Source organism: Mobula birostris, chromosome 7, assembly GCF_030028105.1.
Source record: "Mobula birostris isolate sMobBir1 chromosome 7, sMobBir1.hap1, whole genome shotgun sequence".
Lineage (NCBI taxonomy): Eukaryota > Metazoa > Chordata > Chondrichthyes > Myliobatiformes > Myliobatidae > Mobula > Mobula birostris.
In genome coordinates this window covers 160155485-160177074 of record NC_092376.1, presented here as the reverse complement: position 1 = coordinate 160177074, position 21590 = coordinate 160155485, and the positions used below count along the sequence as shown (strand labels likewise).

At 39.2% G+C, this 21590-nt stretch overlaps 1 protein-coding gene across 4 annotated transcripts in view; it reads left to right on the top strand.

Annotated features, from left to right (window-relative positions):
- Positions 1 to 21590, top strand: part of tenm2a (teneurin transmembrane protein 2a) — a 588582-nt gene that overhangs the window by 350592 nt on the left and 216400 nt on the right. For all 4 annotated transcript variants that reach the window (XM_072264025.1, XM_072264023.1, XM_072264022.1 and 1 more), the window contains exon 4: positions 4757 to 4995. In XM_072264025.1, the coding sequence (XP_072120126.1) occupies positions 4757 to 4995 (239 nt within the window). The remainder of the gene's footprint in view (positions 1 to 4756; positions 4996 to 21590) is intronic.

Genomic DNA, 21590 nt, shown 5'->3' with positions numbered 1-21590 from the left:
AAAGAATCTGATGGGATGCAAGAGTGGACCGGAGGAGAAAGAGGAAGAGGAGGGGACCCAAGGGGAAGTAATAGGCAGGTGAGAAGATGTAAAAGGTGGAGTAGGTATTAGAGGAAGGGGGTGCACAGAAATTTGGTTACCAGAAGGAGAATTCAGTATTCATGCCATCAGGTTGGAGGCTCCCCAGACGGAATATAAGGTGTTGCTTCTCGACATGCCGACACGTCAGAATGGGAATGAGAATTGGAATTAAAATGGCCAGGCAGCATCTACATGAAGAGACACAGTCAATGTTTCAGGCCAAGACCCTTCGTCAGGACCAAAGGTCTAGGCCCAAAACGTCGACTGTGCCTCTTCCTGTAGATGCTGCCTGGCCTGCTGCGTTCACCAGCATTTTTTGTGTGTGTTGTTTGAATTTCCAGCATCTGCAGATTTCCTCGTGTTTGCAATTGGAATTAAAATGCTTGGTCACCAGAAAGTCCAGCTTGTGGCGGGTGGTGAGGAGGTGCTTGACAAAGTGGTCCCCCAATTAATGACAGGTCTCACCAATATAGAGGGGGATGCATCCAGAGCACCAGTCACAATCGACGAACCCGCCAGATTTGCAGATGAAGTCTTGCCTCACCTGGAAAGACTGCCTGGGGTCCTGAATGAAGGTGAGGGAGAAGCTGTCTGGGCAGGTGAAGCACTTAGACCACTTTCAAGGTTAAGTGTTGGCAGGCAGGGGCGAATGGAGAAGAGAATTGCAAAGGGAGCAATTCCTGCAGAAAGCAGAGGTGGGGGGGGGGGGGAGAGGTAAAGATACGTTTAGTGGTAGGATCCCTTGTTAGAACAGGAATGGGAAAAGTTATTGGTTTATGCTGAGATGCACTGTATTACATGCTCATTGTCATCTTTACAGCATATGAACTATGGGGATGAATATTGATCATTGGTACGAACATAATTGGGTGGCAGAGGAAAGTACTATGTAAATTGAGAGTGGAACCAACTGCAGATGCCAATGAGAAGGGAGAAAAGATGGAGGATTCACTCATTGTGGTTTGAGGTTAATTTGGATTCTAGATGAAGGATGGACTGGAGCCTCAATCAAGGATCAAGTCAGAGTCTCAGGTGAGGTTTGCTTCAGAGTTAGGATTGAGTTAGAGCATTATATATTAGAGCCAGAGTGGAAGGTGCTAGTAGATACTTGTCTCAAAAGAGTTCATAGATTACAAGATTTTTTTTCCCCACAAGGGATCACAAATGTGTCCAATTAAATTTCCAGCAAGAATTGTTGTGTTGATAGAGAATAAAATTGGATAAATTTTAGGCTTTGATTTGGTCATATAATACCAATAATTTACATGAGAGACAAGGCAGTGAAAAACAAGAAAATGGCATCATTGGAACGCAATCACTCATGAATAGTGACTATGATGATCTTCTCCCTCTTATCTGATGGCTTTGTAACCAATCCATTTTTGCTATTTCTTGTATTTGTATTGAATTCATATTGGAATAGTCTGTGTATATCTACTGGAAAGAGTGAGTTTGCTGCATGAAAAGCTTTTCTGATATTTCCAACTATTAAAGCAGGATGTTAAGACTCTGTGCCTCACAACTGAAGGACCCACCAGCATCGCAGACTCATTCCTGAGGAGCTTATAAATAAACAGGCAATATGTCTTCACTGCTGGCTGCAGTGTGGGTCAATCAATCTCGAAATATTGACTCACACTGGAATTTCCTGACATTCTGAATGTGGAAAATGGCAGAAAACCTAACACTAATCTCTGACACAAACAAAATCTGTCAGTTTCATGATTTGATTCCAGCTTTTGTTGTCACCATGTTATTGCAAGCAGCTAACTAATCCTGAATGGGTATGACAGCCATTTCAGAAAGGCAAAATATTCAAAAAGGCCCCAGTGTAGTGTAAAATTAATGTAAAGAGATATTCTCAGGAAAAGTGGCATTTTCAGATTACATTTTTTGCTGATTAATGGAAGGAACTGTAATTCTTCACTTTGCAAGGCAATGATAACTATTGAGTGATGAGTTTAACCCCAGTCATTGAATTTGTTGAACGTGCTCTCAATCCTAATGGCAAGGCAGTACTTACAATACCTGTTGTTTCTGCCTCTCTCTGTTCAGTTCATCACCAAATTCTCCAGCTGTGTGTTGGAACGCAGAAGTCAGGAATGAGCTGAAGGCCAGATACTACGCATTTGACTTGCTTCACTGCTGGCCTTTTTGAAAGAACATGGATGCATTTTGCATCCAGTCCATCAACTTTATGGCAGCAATTGCTGTCCTAAGGAGCACAACCCCGTTCATTTAAGGGTCCATTGACTCCAGCTTGAATTAATTCCCTGTGTACTAAGTGCAGATAAGCAGTTTATGTATTTTCAAGTTTTTAATTAATCTCTAGTGCTTCAAGGTGTTTGTAATTAAATTTATTTTTCCCCTCATGTTCAATCTAAGTTTTGTTTTCTAATTAAGTTTAGTTGAATAATTTTAAAGTTTCAACCAATTACTCAAAACAAATCAAATGTCAGGGGCTAGTTGTCTACCAAGAGAGTTCAGGGTATGGACTTCAGGAAGTACCACCTGAGATCCTATCACTACTTATTGTCACAGCCAGCTTTGCAGAATGACTTTAAGTTAAGGAGGATCACCTCTGCTGGGGTGGGGGTACCTAGATTAGAATACAACAGATGCAGGTGCACAGTTATTTCAGACAGCTACCAAATAGGTTTAATGCCACATTTAGGGATTAGAGAAAGTCATATGGTCCCTCTGGTTTGTTCTGCAATTTTTGACTGAAAATTAGAGTGGAGTATAATTTTTTTTCATGCGCTAGGCAAACCAAGTCTGCAGTAGCAGTGGGAAAAAAGTTCGTGGAATGCATTTGAGCTCATTTTCTGGATAGAGGGACAAACTATTTCAGATCCAACATTGTTCTGGGAGACAGGGTTAATTGACCTTGTAGTAAAAGAGTCTATTGAAAAGAATATTCCTAATTTGATACAATTTGCCTCTGACTTTCAAATGGATCTGGTCATGAGGGAAATAAGGCTCTTAAGTTTCTGCAAAGCAAACTACAAGGGAATGAGTTGATTAATAGAGAAATTGTAAAATAATTTCAAGGATCCCCAAAAAGACCTTGAAAACTTTGACAGTTTGCAAACTCCATGCCCAGCTTCACTGCCTTGATAAAGATAAGGAGCTATTTAAATAATGGCAACACATTTTAAGAAGCAATTCATCATTCTTAAGGTTTCTATACCCTTAAGGAATAATATCCTCTGGAGACATATGGTCCAAACATGGCTAACAAGATATCAAAATTGTGTTAGATTAAAGGCAAGGGCTTATAATTATGCCAAAAAGACAGTAGTCAGTCTAAAGATTAGAAGGATTTTAGAATTTAGCAAAGGATGACCAAAGAAGAAGGAGGAAGTAAAATTTGTGTGTAAGCCTCTAAGAGACATAAAACAATGTAAACGCTTCAAAAGATATATAAAAATGAAAAAAAAATCAGTGCAATTAACAATGAGTGCAACAGAGTCAGAGTGAGCTGAAATTATAAGGGTGGAATCAAGAAATAACAGGGACTTTAAACAAAGGCATTGTTCCTACAGTTTCATAGATTACAAACATCCATAAACATGAAAAAAATATCAAATCAATTAATGGTTAAAGAAAAAATAATAAGCATTTTTAAAAATTATAAAAAAGTGAAGACAAAAATAATAAATGGTGTCAATTTTAGTGAAACTATTAAAAGAATATATACCTTCCCACTTGCCTCCTTGCTTACAGGCCGAGAATCAAATCCGCACTGGGGTTCTAGATCCCTATGCCACGTCAAACCAGGCATATGATCTGAAAGATAATTTCCCAACATAATGCCGGGGATTCCCATCAAGACTGGATTGTGCCGTTGGAATCCAACGACAGAGTGTAGTGACAGATGCGGCACCATCTGTCACTCTGTTAGACTCAGACTTCCGCGCTCAACAGCGGGTAAGCCTTCGACTTAGTGAAGTTTAAATGGCTGAACGCTGGCGGTTCTGATCAGAACTACTGACTCCAGCCAGCAAGATTAGCCCCTTGGAGACACTAGAGACTGCAAATTAGCCCCTTTATCAATCTCCATCATCTTCAGTTTTACAGGTTTGAGCTTAATTGGCACCAGCAAGAGAATTTATTTGCTTGAACTAGCTGTATAAATATCTAGAAAGGAACTACGCGACATTACAAGCTCTGAGCAAGATGTTGCACTCTCTGCCCAGTGAATATGAATACTGCTTTCTTTGGTGTTTTGCCCAACAATGTGCAGTAAGATCCATCATTCCCTTGATAGACATCAAATGAAGTGCAGACTGTGACATTGCAACTAAATCTTTCTACCACTAGATAATTGACTAAAATGCTGTGATATTTTAGCTGTTCTGCAAGATAAAAATGCAGGTGTGTTCATGGCTACCAGTTTGATGCTAAGCACACCAAGCTAATCTTGGTCCTTGGACTAAAAAATAAAAACAATTTCACCTTATAAGGGTTGAAGTTCCCAGGCCAAGCTCTTTTTGAAATGCAATTATGATATGATAAGAGAATTTTTGGATTCCAAATGGGAAAGTGTAATTCATTAAGAACAGGCAAGGTTTTGTGCCTTCTGTTCTTTTTTCATTGGCCAGGCTTGAAGTGCAAAAGAAGTCATGCTAGACTGTGTACTTCCTTTCTGAAGACTGTTCTTTCTCTCTTCCAGGCACTTTCTTTTTAAGACCTCTTCTGGGACAACACCTCTGTTCAGCACATCTTCGCCAGGCTATCCTTTAACCTCTGGTACCGTCTACTCTCCACCTCCGCGACTCTTGCCCAGAAGCACCTTCTCCCGAAATGCTTTTAAACTCAAGAAGCCGTCCAAATACTGCAGCTGGAAGTGCGCTGCATTGTGCTCTATCGCTGCCTCGGTGGTACTGGCTATACTTCTGGCATATTTCATTGGTGCGTATCTCTGAATTGGTACTTATGCAAGTGCAGTGTTTGTTTTACCTCAATTAGTAATCAGTCCTGTTGTGAACTTTTCATTAGTTTGGTCACAGTCATGGTTTTTTCTCAGACCTGGATTACGGAGGGGCGGGGTTGGAATAGTGGTACTGGACGTGTGGGAGAAGACATACAAACATAGCAGCAGGAATCGACCATATGGTTTATCATTCATTAAGATGATCTTCGATCTGATTGTAAGCTCAGTTCTGTATTCCTATCTCTGTAGTAATATTTATTCACTTTGATAATCAAGTTCCATATCTGCTTCAAGAACATTAAAAGACTTTGCTTCTACCACCTTTGAGATTTATGACCCTCTGAAGAGGAAACAAATCACCTCAATTCCACCTTAAATGGATGACATCTTATTTTTTAAAAATGACCCCTTGTTCTAGATTCTTACACCATAGGAGACATCCCCTCCACATCTACCTTGTCAAGAGAAGGAAGAAAGAGTCTCCAATTCTTAGACATTACTGAAGGATAAAGAGCAAAACCTGACCCCTTCCCGTAGCTTCTTGTGGATGTAGAAAGTTACCTGCATATGATTGTATCAGGTGGCTTATTGGCTTCTTAGATCAATGGTTTACAAAATGATTCAGGCTCAGTTTTATTTATCACATGTACATCAAAGTATACAGTGAAATGCGCTGTTTGTGTTAACAACCATCACACTCACAAAACAACAGCAAATCAAGCCCTTTTCCCACCCCCCCCCACACACACACACACAAAATGGTAAGATCAAGCAATAAAGAAAAAAGTGAAAGAATGGGCAAGAGCAAAAGCAAATATTTTCTCTCAGGTAGTTTATCTAATTATAATACAGGCACCTGAAATCCTTGAACTGCAAATTTCCTGTAAATTTTATCGTGATGGGTAATTTTATTCCTTCTCTCTGCTAGAGATTGATGGTGAGATCAAAGCCAAAAAGATTGTTACCTTCTAACTTGGAATGCTGCTATTTAAATGCAGACATCAATGCCAATTACAATGCCAATTAGTTTTAAGGTATTTGACAAAGTAAGACGAATGAATCTTTTGTCCTGTGTAAAAGAATCAACTGTCTGATGCATTCATTTCTAAGCAATTACTAGTTACTTGTATTCTGCTACAGAAGCAGAAACCAAAAATGCTTTTAACATTCATCTGCCACAGAAAAATTTGAGACCATTCAATTAACAAATTAATTGTTAAAATGTGCCTCTAACAGCATGATTAAGAGGTTTTGTGGTTTCCTGTGGTCATGAAAAATTCATAAATAGTTATAATTAAATGATGTTGATAAACTTTGAAATCAGAAAATATATATCGTGTAAAACCGTTCAACAGCTTCTTCATTCATCATGCTCTAATTAAAAATTAGACTGGGTAATACTAATTTCAAATGCCTATCAATATTTATCAAGAATGATAAAATAATGACCAAACAATTTTTTAGGCAACATATTATTAAATTCAAAGAAACACTAATTGTGGCTGAGTTATTTGATGACTTAATAGAAGAGAAAACTTAGATGAGAAATTTGACAGTGTAATAGCAATGAATGCTTTTAAAGCTTCTGAGATGGATAGTTGTCCTCAGATTTATTCTGACAATGATCCAAAAGCAGCACTGATTTTGTGAGGAATCATATAGAAACAGTTTCCAGTATTACCACAGTCAGATCTTAGTGGCATCATTAATTGTGTTTTTGATTGGTTACTTAATTCTCCTCCTCCCTCAACCGATAAGTGTCTGTAATAATTTAGGCACGAGTAAAGGGAAATATTAAGGCTATAGCCCACACCCGCAACTGGAGTGCCATTCTGGCCTGGCAAAAAGCCTGGTACTATAGAGAGAGAGTTGGCAACTGCTTTTTCTCATACATTTCATTCATGCTCAGATTTCCCATTATAGCTGTTAATACAACACTAACATGAAACTACAACAACGATCTCTGATTAAATGTTGTTTGGTGGGGTGGGTAAAATTACAAATTACTTAAGAACCTGTTAAACCCTCCTGCCTGCCCTAAACTTGCAATAAAAAGCCTTCAAATTATCACTAAAGCAGCAGGCTGCATGCAGTAGTACTGCGCTGAAAGAGATATCGTACACCAGCCTATTCATAATAGAGCATGACTGGGATGAAATATAGTTTTAGTTGATTTTGCAAAACCCCAGCAGCAAAAAAAAAGCTAAGTGAAAACATTATTTCCACTTTCATTTACAACTTAACATTATCATTTTTCTCAGTTCTTGGATTAAAACAGTAACAAATGCTTTTGTCTGTTCAAAGCAATGCTCTTGAAGATAAAAGAAATGGGAAGTTCTGTGAAAGATGGTTGTGTTTGTAAACAGACGCAAAGGCAGTGGTGTTTGATGCAGAAATATTTTTGCATCAGCAGTCATGTTTGACAGCGCAGGTTTTTTTAATCAGAAATTCAATCCGTTGTGGACTCTGTTCAGTGACTTGCGTTTGTATTTTCAGAGTAAACCAATGTTGGCTGTTCCATGATTGAGTCTGCCTATTGCAAAAAAAAATTCTCATTTAAAAATTACAGTTTACAGATGAATCTTTTCCAAGTATCCATTATTCTCTGCATAAATCTTCAGAGGCTCATGATCAGATTACAGCCCGTAACTCACTCACAGCCAGCTATTCATTATTCTGGATATAAAATATCTGAACCCCTGCAGCTGGTTAGAGTATATTCTATAAATCAACAAATCTGAAGGATTAAGGGACAGGAGGGATCCAAGTTCCTGAAACAAAGATGAAGGGAACTAATGGTGTGAATGTTGAGAGAAGCATTTTGTACAGAATTAACATATAAAAACTAGCCGACATGAATGGAATGTGAAGAGGCCTCTACCAGACTTCAGAAATAACTTTGTCACGCTTGGAGTTTTTGATTTATGGAAAGGGCTGGCACCTAGTGTAGTAAATGCTGACTTTGTTGAAGTATTCAAAAGGGAATTCGGTCAATTACTGATTCAGCAGAAAGTGGAAAGATATGGATACAATCTGAAAAAGACGAAAAATGATCAAATCAGGTCGGGAATCCAGATGCAGCTAACATGAATTGGATAGTGTAAATGGTCATTTCTATTTCCCCAAGTTCCTATGTTCATGTGTTCTGTTACCGGATGTTAAACTTGAGTGTTTTGACTTTAAAGTACTAAACTGGTTGACAGTCAATTAGTCATACAAAGACACGACCTTGTAACTGACTCTTCTTGTTTAATGTGCTTATAGATGAAGTAATCTTTTAAAGTTTTTCTTCAACAAGGGATGCATATAATTGGAATTTTATCAGAGCTGCAGCACTTTTGTGCTAGCCATGCTCCACAGGATGCAAAGCATTTCATTTTTCACATGTTTTGCAGAAAAACAGTGAAAAGCAAATAAATTATCAGGAACCTATTCATGGCATAGTAGTGGTGCTCTGAACTGTGCATAGTTAAATCACTTCATTATCTATGATGGGTGGCCTAGCCATTCCAACCGTTGTGTTCTTATATTTGGTATCTTGCCTGTGATGACTTACCCCATCTTAACCAGAAGTACCATAAAACACCTCAGCGTTACGGAGGGAAAATCAAATTGTCTGGCCCAGTGCAACAGGATATATCAACTGAGGACTTCTGTGTTTTTCTTTTCAAAGCTGAAGGTAATATAACTTTCCAACAAAGATTGTTTAAACTTCCATTTAAGATATGTTTGATGTTCTAGACACTGACTCAGACATGTTGGAGTATAAATTGGGTGCAATCATAGAACATACAACAGTATAGACAATAGGTGCAGGAGTAGGCCATTCAGCCCTTCAAGCCAGCACCACCATTCACTGTGATCCTGGCTGATCATCCACAATCAGTACCCTTTTCCTGCCTTCTCCCCATATCCCTTCACTCCACTATCTTTAAGAACTCTATCTAACTCTTTTTTGAAAGAATCCAGAGAATTGGCCTCCACTGCCTTCTGAGGCAGAGCATTCCACAGAACCACAACCCTCTGTATGAAAAAGTTTTTCCTCAACTCCGTTCTAGATTGTCTACCTCTTATTCTTAAACTGTGGCCACTGGTTCTGGACTCCCCCAACATCGGGAACATGTTTCCTGCCTCTAGCGTGTCCAATCCCTTAATAATCTTATATGTTTCAATCAGATCCCCTCTCATCCTTCTAAATTCCAGTGTATACACCCCCAGTCATTCCAATCTTTCAACATATAGTATAGTACAAGAACAGGCCCTTACACCCACTAATTAGAACCAAGAGTAGGAAAAACTTCTTCACACAGAGAGTGGTGAATCTGTGGAATTCTCTGCCACAGGAAACAGTTGAGGCCAGTTCATCGGCTATATTTAAGAGGGAGTTAGATATGGCCCTTGTGGCTAAAGGGATCAGGGGGTATGGAGGGAAGGCTGGTACAGGGTTCTGAGTTGGATGATCAGCCATGATCAAACTGAATGGCGGTGCAGGCTCGAAGGGCCGAATCGCCTACTCCTGCACCTATTTTCTATGTTTCTATGTTTCTAATGTCTGTGCAAACAATAATGCCGAATTAAACTAATTATCTTATGCCTGGACATAATCCATATCTCGCCATTCCCTATATTAATGTGTCTATAGGAAAACCTATTAAACGTCATTATTGCATCTGCTTCCAGATATTTACCACACTTGTGAAAAGAAATTTGCCCTGCGCATCTCCTTTAAACTTCTTCCCCCCTCACCATAAATGCCTGACCTCTAGCAATAGGCATTGTAACGTGATCATCACCAAAGGTTGTGGCCATTTTGAAAAGTGTTTTAATTTACCATTGAGACTCTAGTCAATTTAATTTACTTATCAGCAGCTACAAAATTGTCCATGAACAATGAGATAATCAGACAGCAGTAATTACTTCAAAAGATAGTAGCTTTAAAAAAATTTCCTGAAAGGAGTGGTACCTTTTGTCACATTTATTTCACACAGCACTGAGTGACTTATTATCACTAAAAAGAAACATTTATAATTACCACTGAGTAATCCGATCTCAAAAAACTGAAAAATGATCTTTATATGTTACTTATAATCTAACCAGATTATATTGTTAATCACTTCTTTAAAAATGCATTTGGTAACTTTTTAATGCAGTTTATCATCTGTAACATAAACACAAGAGATTCTGCAGATGCTGGAAATCCAGAGTAACACACACAAATGCTGGAATATCTCAGCAGGTCAGGCATCCTCTAAGGAAAAGAATAAGGAGTCAGTATTTCGGGTTGAGACCCTTTGTCAGGACATCATCAGACATAGCATCCAGCATAGCTTTCCTCAAAGGCCTTTAAATGAGGGTAGTAGTTCATAGAAACGGTGACCACTGGAGGGAAGCCACTTATGTCAGTGAAGTTGGCTGAGGGCACATTATTCTCATGATTGGTGCAAAAGATTATGAAATTTTACAGAACTTGTGCTTAAAATATGCCATCAAGTTGTGCCGAGAAAACCGTGGCAAGCTCTGAAAACACCATGCCTTCCAAGAAGGAAGAAAGGAAGTTTGCTGGGGGAGGGTGAAGTGGGGAGTCAAGAAGTAATTGAAACACATTTATACTGCCTTCCATCCTCATATAATATTCCAGGTGAGTGTTGGTTTGAGAGATAGTCAACCGGACGATTGGTGAAAAGTTGAGCAGATGGTGGAAGTGTGGACAGGAGACAATGAGCTAGAAATTGAGCAGATAATCTGATAGGCAGATGATAATAATTGGCCTTAAAGGATTAAAATTTGTACATGTGCTTGTAGGTGTTCTTGGGCAGTTGCTAAACTTGGCTGTGGGAGCACATTCTGTGAAAGTTGAGGAATGTCTGAAAGTAAAGGGATTGAAAAGTAAACAAGACATAACTCATAAAATAATAATTGAAATTAGTTTCACAGCATTGTGAAAGTCAATCCCCAGAATGAATCCTTGTACTGATTACAATAAGATCCATGGGTATTATTCTTTCTAACTTGTTTTATTAGGATATCAGTAACCTGGCTTTTGTTCTCAGTGCTTGAGCTCATGTCTTCACTGCTCTGAATTTACATCTACCACCATAGAAAAGCATTTAATTTTCAATCTTCAAGTTCTTCTAACACCTCATATATGTCTTATTTTAGTGGAAATGTTTGTGGACTTACTGTGAGTTGATGAACAGATACACTAAAAAAGGGAGAAAGAAGTAACAAAAAAAGTTCATCAGCTCTTTTTGGGAGTCATTTAATGCAATGGTTTCTGGGCCGTTAGGTTTTCTTTTCCCACATCAACTTTTCTACCCCTTAACACTACCGCAAATGATTGGTAGTGGTCAGAAAGCACAGCTTACAGATGAGTCCTAAAATGGTTTGTGTACATATGGACTTTTGAATTAGAAGCAAGAGGAGGATGCTTGACCTTGATCTTATTAAATGCCTCTTGATTATGACCTTAAGTTTTCTTTCCTTTTGACCTGTGGAATCTTCAACCTCCTTATTTATCTATCTTTGCTTTAAAGCACTATAGGGTTATAAATAAACCTTCACACTATCTTAAATTTTCTTCCCCTAGGCAGTAAATCTGATCAACCATTCTAATTAGCCCCGCAACACCCTATATTACCCCCGTCACTGCACTACACTGTAAACACTTTTTGTAACACTGTTTATATTGTAAACATATGCTGGTATTTATGTATTTATGCACATTTTATTCTATATCTATACTTTAACTTCTAACCTTAAATTTCTATATAATTCTTTCTAATTTATAATGGTTGAATGTTGGTCTTTTGTTGCATATTGCGCCCTGACCAAGACACCACAGCAAATTCCTTATACATTTAAATTAACATGGCGAATAAAGTTGTTTCTTGGTCCTTGATTTTCAGTATTCAAAGGTTCCACTTTTTGTGAGAGAGAGTTGCGAAAAGTCACATTTATCTCAGCTTTTTTCTCAACTAAGCAACCTCTTATTTTGCCTCCCAGTTCTAGATTCACCTACAAGGGGAAACACACCCTGCCCAATCAACACCCTGTTGATTCAATCCTGCTGTCTTGACTGATTTCCCAAGTTTTTGCCATTAACTTGAGAAAGTAACTGAAACCAGGTTTAAGGGTGGGTTGGAATACTTAGCTGTTTAACTTTAAATATTTTTCATTCCTAAATATTGCCTTTCTTTAAAAAAAATAGTTGAAGGATGTGTTCCATAAAAACAGCATGATACAGAGTAAATATTGCCGTAAAGAAGTCTGGTTGGATAAGTTGTAAGCAGCAAGATCTCAGGTGAGCTTGGGCCAAGTCCACAACTAAGATATTAATCACACTGCATTGCTGACTCTAACAACTTTCATTTACAACATCCATTTAAAAATGTAATTCATAAATAAATTGATGCTTCATATCAATTTAAGTATGCTAGGCTGTAAAGAAATAGCTTCCAGACTGCACAAAGCGTGCAAATACTGTATGAATAAATGTAGGAAATACTTCTTTTCTTTCACCGCTGGAAGCAGCTGAGAGTGCAGGGTGGTTCCCACAGCAACAGTTAATGGTGAAGACATGCAGCTCGTTATGAGAACACACTACAAAGAATGACGGTCAGCACAGAGGTGACTTAAAAATTATCCTGGAAAATTAAAACCTAATTGTCCTCGTGATAGGATACTTTTAAAATGACTATGGCAATGCCCTGTAATACAGGACATAACATCAATCTGTTTAAAGATTAGAGAAGGTAATTTGGTGGCATTAAAAGTGAATTATTTTAGTCTGAGTTTAAATAAATGTAATTTGTAGTTGCTTAATGTAGTTTCAGTTTTGAAGGATCCCTTTCATTGTATGGGAGAAGTGGCATTAATGCAAGGTATTAATTTTCCTTGAGAAAATGGTGGTGGGCTGCCATCTCGAACCATAGCATTTGATATGGGGAAGATAATCTCACTTTTCTGTTAGGGATAAATTCTGTCATTTTGACTCAGTGATATATTTCCAAGTCAAGATGAGTATGACTTGCAGGAAAATCGCTATGGAATGGTAATTCTCAATGCATATACTATACTTGTATTTCTTGCTGGTAGAATTTATAATCATAGCCATCATTGTTTGAGCTGGGTATAATTCAGGTCTAGGATGAGTTATAATCCTGGTTCACACTGATTGCAATTTTAAAAGTGCTTCTTGATTCCATGCTTAGTCAAATGCTATTGAGAGGTATAAACTATTATTCTCACCACGCTTCCGAAATTCAGCTCTATTGCGCACTTCCACTACAAAGCAAGATCCTGACAGGACCTCGGCCACCCTGCAAAGGAAAATTGAGACATTAGAATAGGAACAATTTAACTGTTTCACTGATGAGCTGAGAGAGGTCGCCCTCCATCACCATCTTTAGCTCTGCTGTAGTTGAAAGCTAAAGAAAGTTTTCCAGTCAGAGTCGTAAGAGGAGGTTGAGAAGAATCATCCCCTTGATGATAATTACAAGAGTCACAGGCTCCTGTGCTCTCGCAGTATATTCTGTTGGGAATGGAAAGGTGCATGCAGTCATCACCCCCTTCCATTAATTGTTGAATTGTTCACCACTGGTGTTGCAGAATTTCAGAGATTTGATTTGATCCATTGCTTGTGGCTTTGGAGAGTATAGTCTACAGTGTTTTGCTTCCATTGGTCAGCATGCATTTCAAGCCATTTCATAGCTTCAGCTACGTGGCATTTTTGTATGCTCCTCAACAGCGATTCAAGCAGCAATGGTCGCTCTCGTCTAATTTAATTATAATAGAAGAGGGACGTTCCATGCAACATAATGGAATGTCTCTTCAGAATGAAGGTGGACCTGTAAATTACATGCACAATGTTTGCTTCAATGAATTGTGTCAAAAATCTACATCATCCTTACCAATATACTTTATGTCTTTTGCAATTAGATATATGAGCATAGTTAATAGTTTTTTTTTCTCCCCCTTAGGTTTGTTCTACTGCAGGCTCAGTCTTGCAATCATGTCCTTCTGGCATTCAAACAACTGGACTAGTATTATTGATCCATTCTGAATGGTGGACACTAAGGTCTCCACCCAGTGTACGATTAGGCCCTCTGTGCTTCCGAGTCTCTGTACGCCAGTGCATAGCCAAAGAGGGCAGTTCTGTTTTTTTTTCTGAGGAAACAGAGCCCCACAGAACAGTCCGGGACATTAGCTGATAGGGTAAGATATAGCTTGGCAAGTTAGTGCTTGACTCATCTGTCTGTCTCACTGGAACTTCTATTTCTCCATCTCCTTTTGTATAACCCCTTTAAACCTATTTCTCAAGCTTGCTCTCCCAATCTGCTACACATCCTCAAATATTAGTGAGGATGACCTTGAAGGGTCATCAGGACTGTCTGTGCCATTGTCTTTTGCCAGCTGTCCATTCTGCATTATTTTTGTCCCAACAGTTCCATACCATTCATTTTCTCACCCATAGATGCATTCATATATTGCATTGAATCTGGAGTCTCCTGAACATGGATAGGACTATTTTCCTTCCCTGGGGGACATTTGTAACCATTTAAGTTTTCAAAGTTACCCTGCAGTTTCATTGTCAGCATTACTGAATCTAGATTTGTTTATTGCAGTTTTATTTAATAATTAAACCTTAATTTCTCAAGTACTGTGGTCGGATTTCAACATTTATCTCAGACTCCCACTCCACTAATGAGATTTACAGAAAGATGTTGTTTCCTGCTTGGCATTGCTGCCTGCCGCACCTCCTCAATACCCTTGGGTCAGCTGCAGTGTCATCAGCCAGGGACCATCGTTCATTGATGTTTCGTTCCCTTAACCCTAATAGATCTTCTGGCGGCAGAGCATTGGCAGGGACATCTCTCTGCCTCCCCCTGCAGCTTTCAATGGGATTAGTCAGTCTCCCAATTTCTGTTCTTCCTCCTCAGTTACAACCGAAAGCTACCCTTTTCTGCCTCTTCAGCCACCTCTGGTGGCCCTTCTGAGTCTCGCTCCAGTCACTGCCATATTATGGAGTAACCTCATTGTCGATGCACCAATGAAGCCCCAGCATCCCACCTCCACAGGGTAGACTATGGTCCTCCAGCCAGCTTCCTTACACATAGCTGCCAGGTCTGAGAACTTCAGCCTCCACTCCTTCCTCCCATGGGATGATTAACTCAATGAGGAGGACTGTTGGCGGACAGTAATGACATGATAATGGTACTTTTTTGCCACAGGAATCTTCTGTGAAAGCCCTAACAAATGTGCAAAAGCTCTATTCCTTGCCTCTTTCATACTCCCATCTTTCTTTACCTGTCATTATGAAAGGTTATTCAGATGTTTCATCCATAAATTCTGGAAATACTCTTCCTCTTCCCTTATAACCTTTACATTTGACCAAACCTTTACTCAGTTTTCCAAAAGGTTGATTTTTGGACAAATACAATCCAGTGAACCACCTTGAGACTCTTTAATGTGGTGAAGGGACTTAGTAAATTGAAATTATAGGGATGCTTGGGTCCCCATCTGTTCTATTCCTTTCTCCCTTTATACTTCAGAGTGTTCTGTTCTGTAAATAGGCCAACATTAGTTTTTTTCTGCTGTTTATTTTCAATTTTCAGAGTAAACATTAGCATAGAAGCTTCTGTTCAAACATTAAATATGCAATATAATCACAAATATGACTTTACTGATTCAGAGCATCAGGAAAGATAGATTTAAAGATAGATTAGCTTTATATGTCATATGTACCAAGTAAACATGTAGTTTGTAAATATGTTCCTCACTTGATGGAGCCATGAGGAGAATGGTTATTTCTCCTGACCTAACAAGGAATATTTAGGTTCTTCTCAAGATTTGCCTTGGCATCTCCTTGCTCCATTCTCCTTCATGGAACTTTATGCTTTGGGGAATAAACTACCGGAGAATCGATGGAATTAAAATTGAAATTTGCTTCCAATTTTCTAAGCAGTGAAGGTCAAAATTACCCTTGAAATTATGTACATATCCATCTATTATATAGCCAAACAAAATTAGATCCATATCAGGACACATCACGTTGTATTTTGAAATTGGCCTGCAAGTAACTGGCAGCTCCCAAAGATAAATCTAATATTTTTCCCAGGGCTGAAATGGCTTGCAAGAGAGGGCACAGTTTTAAGGTGCTTGGAAGTAGATACAGAGGAGATATCAGGTGTAAGTTTTTTACGCAGAGAGTGGTAAATGCGTGGAATGGGCTGCCGGCGACGGTGGTGGAGGCGGATACGATAGGGTCTTTTAAGAGACTCCTGGACAGGTACATGGAGCTCAGAAAAATAGAGGGTTATGGGTAACCCTAGGTAATTTCTAAGGTAAGGACATGTTCGGCACAGCTTTGTGGGCCGAAGGGCCTGTATTGTGTTGTAGGTTTTCTATATCTCTATACTGTGTTTACTAAAAACACAAAGAACAGGGATGTTCCTCCAATCTTCTGATTAAAATTTTGAACAACTGATTAACTGCTCAATTAATTCTGATTACCATTCTCTCCCCCAAAACCCAAACTTCCTTAAGTCGCTGAGTTGGAACTGAGCATCCTGAAAAGGCTGGGCAACTGAGTCAATTCCCTCATAGTATCTGAAAGAGGTTGTAGAGCAATTACAAATGACCTTACGCTGGTCACATAGACCATGTGTTAAACTAGGTATAATGTGGGCACAATCCAATTTTTGGGCCATCGCTTCAAGATTTACAGACATAAGCATTTACTTGGAAAACTGTACCTGTACTAGATGTGCCGATGTTCCGCATACTTTTGTCTGAGATTGACAGTGGCCTTGAAATTGGATTAATTTAAGTCACAGGGAAAGATTCTAGAAATAAGCCAAGCAATTCAGGATTTAAGTCTTGAACTAGCATACCTGAGGATGTGCTGGAGGCCACAAGTAAGTGTTGTCACAAATTCCAGTGGCAACACAGCATGCCCAAATTGCTCAGTGGAACAACACAGAACACAGCAAGCAACAAATACAAAAACAGCAAAACAGGCTCCATTCCTCCCACCCACCCACGCACATACTCAGTCCTTTAACCCCAGGACAGGCCTTCCAGCCTCCAGTGGACTCAGACTTCTGCCTAAAGATATTGGGCTACGAATAGCAATGAAGCTGAAATATAAAGGAAATGTTGGACTATTCAGTCACCATAGAATGTAATGAAGAAAATATTCCGTGCAGATATCTAAGACAGGGACTTAACTTCAAGCTAAAATTCAATGTTGTGCCAAGGTCAGACATGAGAAAGGTAAGATTGGGATTGCCTTCTAAGGTCTGAGTTCTCAGCACTTAGAAGAAACAGTTTGAAGCTGTGATAAATAGAAGTCCTTGCTGTATGGGCCAAATACATTATTTGATGGGATTCTAATCAAAACATACAAACAACAGATACTTACTGATTAAAACTGAGCATATAATAATCAGGATGCCAGGCATTTTGAAGATTCTGATTATTACATAAGGATTCATTAGCTGTCAGAATTCAAATTTTTGCCAATAATATAGTACAGGCTAGGGAAATTACTTTAATGATTTGGCACAGTTTCCATCAAATGTCATTTCTCTCTTTTTCCTGGTTTTTGTGCTTGGAGCTGCTGTAAAGGAGACTGGGGCCCAATTAGTTCCCACCCAGCTAATTTTATTATCATTTGGCCCAAAGAAGTAATATGGTCTGAGGTACTTAGAAAAGCAGGGAAAAAAAATTAGATCATTATTAAATCTCTTATGAAATATTAAAAGAAATTAAGTTAATTGTTCTTGCCTGCTTATGTTGTATTATTTTTTAAACAAATATATTCATATCGTTAGTTAGAGCTGTGCAACTAGAGCTATCAGTTTCCTTTGTAAAGGAAACTACAATCAGGATTTTCCTTTTCAAAGATTAAAAAAGACATCAGGCACTGCTTTCTGCAAAGCCAGTTTAGTGCAATTAAGGATACAAATAAAGGTTGTGAGCAGCATTGGGCGAAAAATGGTATGGCTTCACAATGTACCTGGGCGAGGAAGTCTCCATTGCAGTCAGATAGAGTGAGGAAAGCATATTTATTTGTTGGAATAAACAATGAAATTGCTGGAATTCCAAGCTGTCTTAATGTATTTTGGGAAAGACAACAGGCACTGGGATTCTGCAATAAGAACAGAACATGGCTGATATAGTCACCAGGTCATGCAGTGCATGTAGAAATGAATTTCAGGTCTGCGACCCAGAACAAAAAAGCTGATGCTGCCTGACTTGCTGAGTGTTTCTAGCATTTTCTGTTCCTGTTTCAGGAGTGATGCCTGATTCAATAACCTGCTTGATGCGGAGAGTCACCAGCAATAACGAGTCACAGAATAAATATAATTGTTTTAACTGCTGACGCTGCAATTAAAACTTAAAGTTTCAAAGAAGCCATTCAATCATCAGACATATTGATCTCGAATATCTTCAGAGGGTAGTCACCTTGTAGGGTATTGTAACTGGTGCAAACATACATAATTCATAACCACAGACATTGAGTTAGGGTTTACTTTAAGAAACTGGTCTGATGTGATGATGTAATTATGTAATGTAATTTTACCGTGCTTGATGTGGGATGTAATGTTGAAATTGTACAAGGCATTGGTGAGGCCAAATTTGGAGTATTGTGTACAGTTTTGGTCACCAAATTATAGGAAAGATGTCAACAAAATAGAGAGAGTACAGGGAAGGTTTACTGGAATGTTACCTGGCTTTCATCACCTAAGTTACAGAGAAAGGCTGAACAAGTTGGGTCTTTATTCTTTGGAACGTAGAAGGTTGAGGTGGGACTTGATAGAGGTATTTAAAATTATGAGGGGGTTAGATAGAGTCGACGTGGATAGGCTTTTTCCATTGAGAGTGGAGGAGATTCAAACAAGAGGACATGAGTTGAGAGTTAAAGGCAAAAGTTTAGGGGTAACATGAGGGGGAACTTCTTTTACTCAGAGAGTGGTGGCTGTGTGGAATGAGTTTCCAGCAGAAGTGGTTGAGGCAGGTTCGATGTTGTCGTTTAGTGTTAAACTGGACAACTATATGGACAGGAAAGGAATGGAGGGTTATGGGCTGAGTGCAGGTCGGTGGGACTAGGTGAGAGTAAGAGTTCGGCACGGACTAGAAGTGCCGAGTTGGCCTATTTCCATGCTGTAATGGTTATATGGTTATAATGTTCAGTGTTTGGAGTACAATAAATGAGTTGTTACGGTTTTTCTTAAAAATAACATGCCTTACGTCATTTTATTTGCGAAAACCTACAACCTAAACTATCCACATAACAGGTGAATTATGAAGTCCTTGAGCTTGATCATGTTTAAAGCAATTGTTAATGTTTATGGATGTTGCTTCTTAAGATATCACCGCCTCAACCATTAAAAGAACAGGGCGACTTATCCAACAGAACTTGATTGTGATTCTTAACAGCCATTTGTTTCATGAAATCATAACGAGGCACAAGGAAGTTGGAGAAAGACTAGGCCGCTCAGCCCCTCAGTCCTGCCTAAAATAGGATGCAAAATCATACTGGACTATCCCCAGATCTCAACTCCTCCTGTTTGCAAATCCCACATAGCCCTTTCCTCTTAGATCTTCATAGAAACATAGAAAGCCTACAGCACAATACAGGCCCTTCAGCCCACAAAGCTGTGCTGAACATGTCCTTACTTTAGAAATTACCCAGGGTTACCCATATCCCTCCATTTTTCAAAGCTCTCTCTTCCAAGAAGTTCAGAATATTCTCTGTCTGCTCTGAATATTTTCAATGATCCAGCCTCACTGAGAATTCTGAAGATTCACCACCATTTTGAGAAGAAATTCCAACATGCATAGGACGGAACAGTAAAGCAAAGGAACAGGCTCTTCAACCACAATGCCTGTGCCAGTCATGAAGCCAATTTAAACAAATCCCATCTGCCTACATATAATAAACACAAGAGGTTCTGCACATGCTGCAAATCTTGTCAAATTCCATCTAGATAGCCTCCAACGTGATGGTATGAACATCAATTTCTTCAACTCCCTCCTCTCTTCATTTCCACACTGTGCCCCCCCCTCACCTGCCTATCACCTCTCCCTGGTGCCCCTCCTCCTCCTCCCCTTTCTGCCATGGTCCACTCTCCTCTCTTATCAGATTTCTTCCTCTCAAGCCCTTTACTTTTTTTTATCTATCACCTCCCAGCTTCTTACTTCATTCCAACCCCCCCCATCCTTTCCCACCCACCTGCCTTCAGCTATCGCCTGCTAGCTCGTACTCCTTCCCCTTCCTGGCACCTTCTTATTCTGGAATCTTCCCCCTTCTTTTCTAGTCTTGATGAAGGGACTTGGCCTGAAACATCAGCGGTTTATTCATTACCATAGATGCTACCTGACCTGCTGAGTTCCTCCAACATTTGTGTGTATGCCTATAGTCTATATAATGCCTAATTAAATGCTTCTTAAAATGAAGGTATTGTACCAGCTTCCACTACCTCCCCGGCAGTATATCCCAATTACCTGTCACTTTATGTGTGAAAAAGACACTCATAAGAGTGTTTCAAGCTTTCCTGTGTTCACCTTAAAGCAATGTTCTCTGGTTACTGATATTTCCAACCTGGGAAAAAGACTAACTGGCCTATCTATACTTCACACTACTTTATCAGGTCATCCCTTAGCCTCTGAAGTTCTAGAGGAAACAATCCAAGTTAGTTCAACCTTTCCTTATAGCAAATATTCTCCAGTCTTGGTGAACCACTTAAAAAAAAACCTCTAAATTCTGCACATCCTTCCAGTAATGTAGTGACTGGAACTGCACATAATATTCCATATGTGGCCGAACTGAAGTTTTATACAGCTACAGTCTGACATCCCTGCTTGTTTGTTCATTATTCTGATGAAAACCATAAGATTTCTTTACCAGCCCTTCTATCTGTGTGGCCTCTTTCAGCGTGCTATGACATTACACCCCAAAATCCCACTCTGCATAATGCTCCTAGGAGTTCTGCTGTTTATAATTTACATTTGATCTCCCAAAGTGCAACACCTCATAGTTGCCCAGCTTAAACCCCACCAGCTATTTCCCTGCCCATATTTCCAACTGATCCATATCTTGCTGTATCCTCTCACAATCTTCCTCACTGTCCATAATTCCACCAATTTTGGTGTCATCTCCCCACATAAGCAGCTCACTTACATATTCATCCAAATTAATTATAAACATCACTAACAATAGAGGTTCTAGCACTGATCCTTATAGGACACCACTGCCCATAGACTTCCAGTCAGAATAACACTCCTTCATTGTCCCCTCTGTCTTCTATGGCCAAACCAATTTTGAATACAATCTACCAATTTACTATGGATCCTATGTGTTTTAATCTTTTGGATCAGCCTATCAGGAGAGGCCTTGTTAAATGCAATACTAAAGTCAACATATATAATGTCCACTGACCTACCTTCATCAAGGTTAATTTATATAGGTGTATGTTGCATTCTATATGGTTTTTTCCTCACAGAAAAACCCTGGAAGTACCCTTTAATGTCTTCTGGTGCATGAACCCAAGCCGGACTGCTGGTTGAC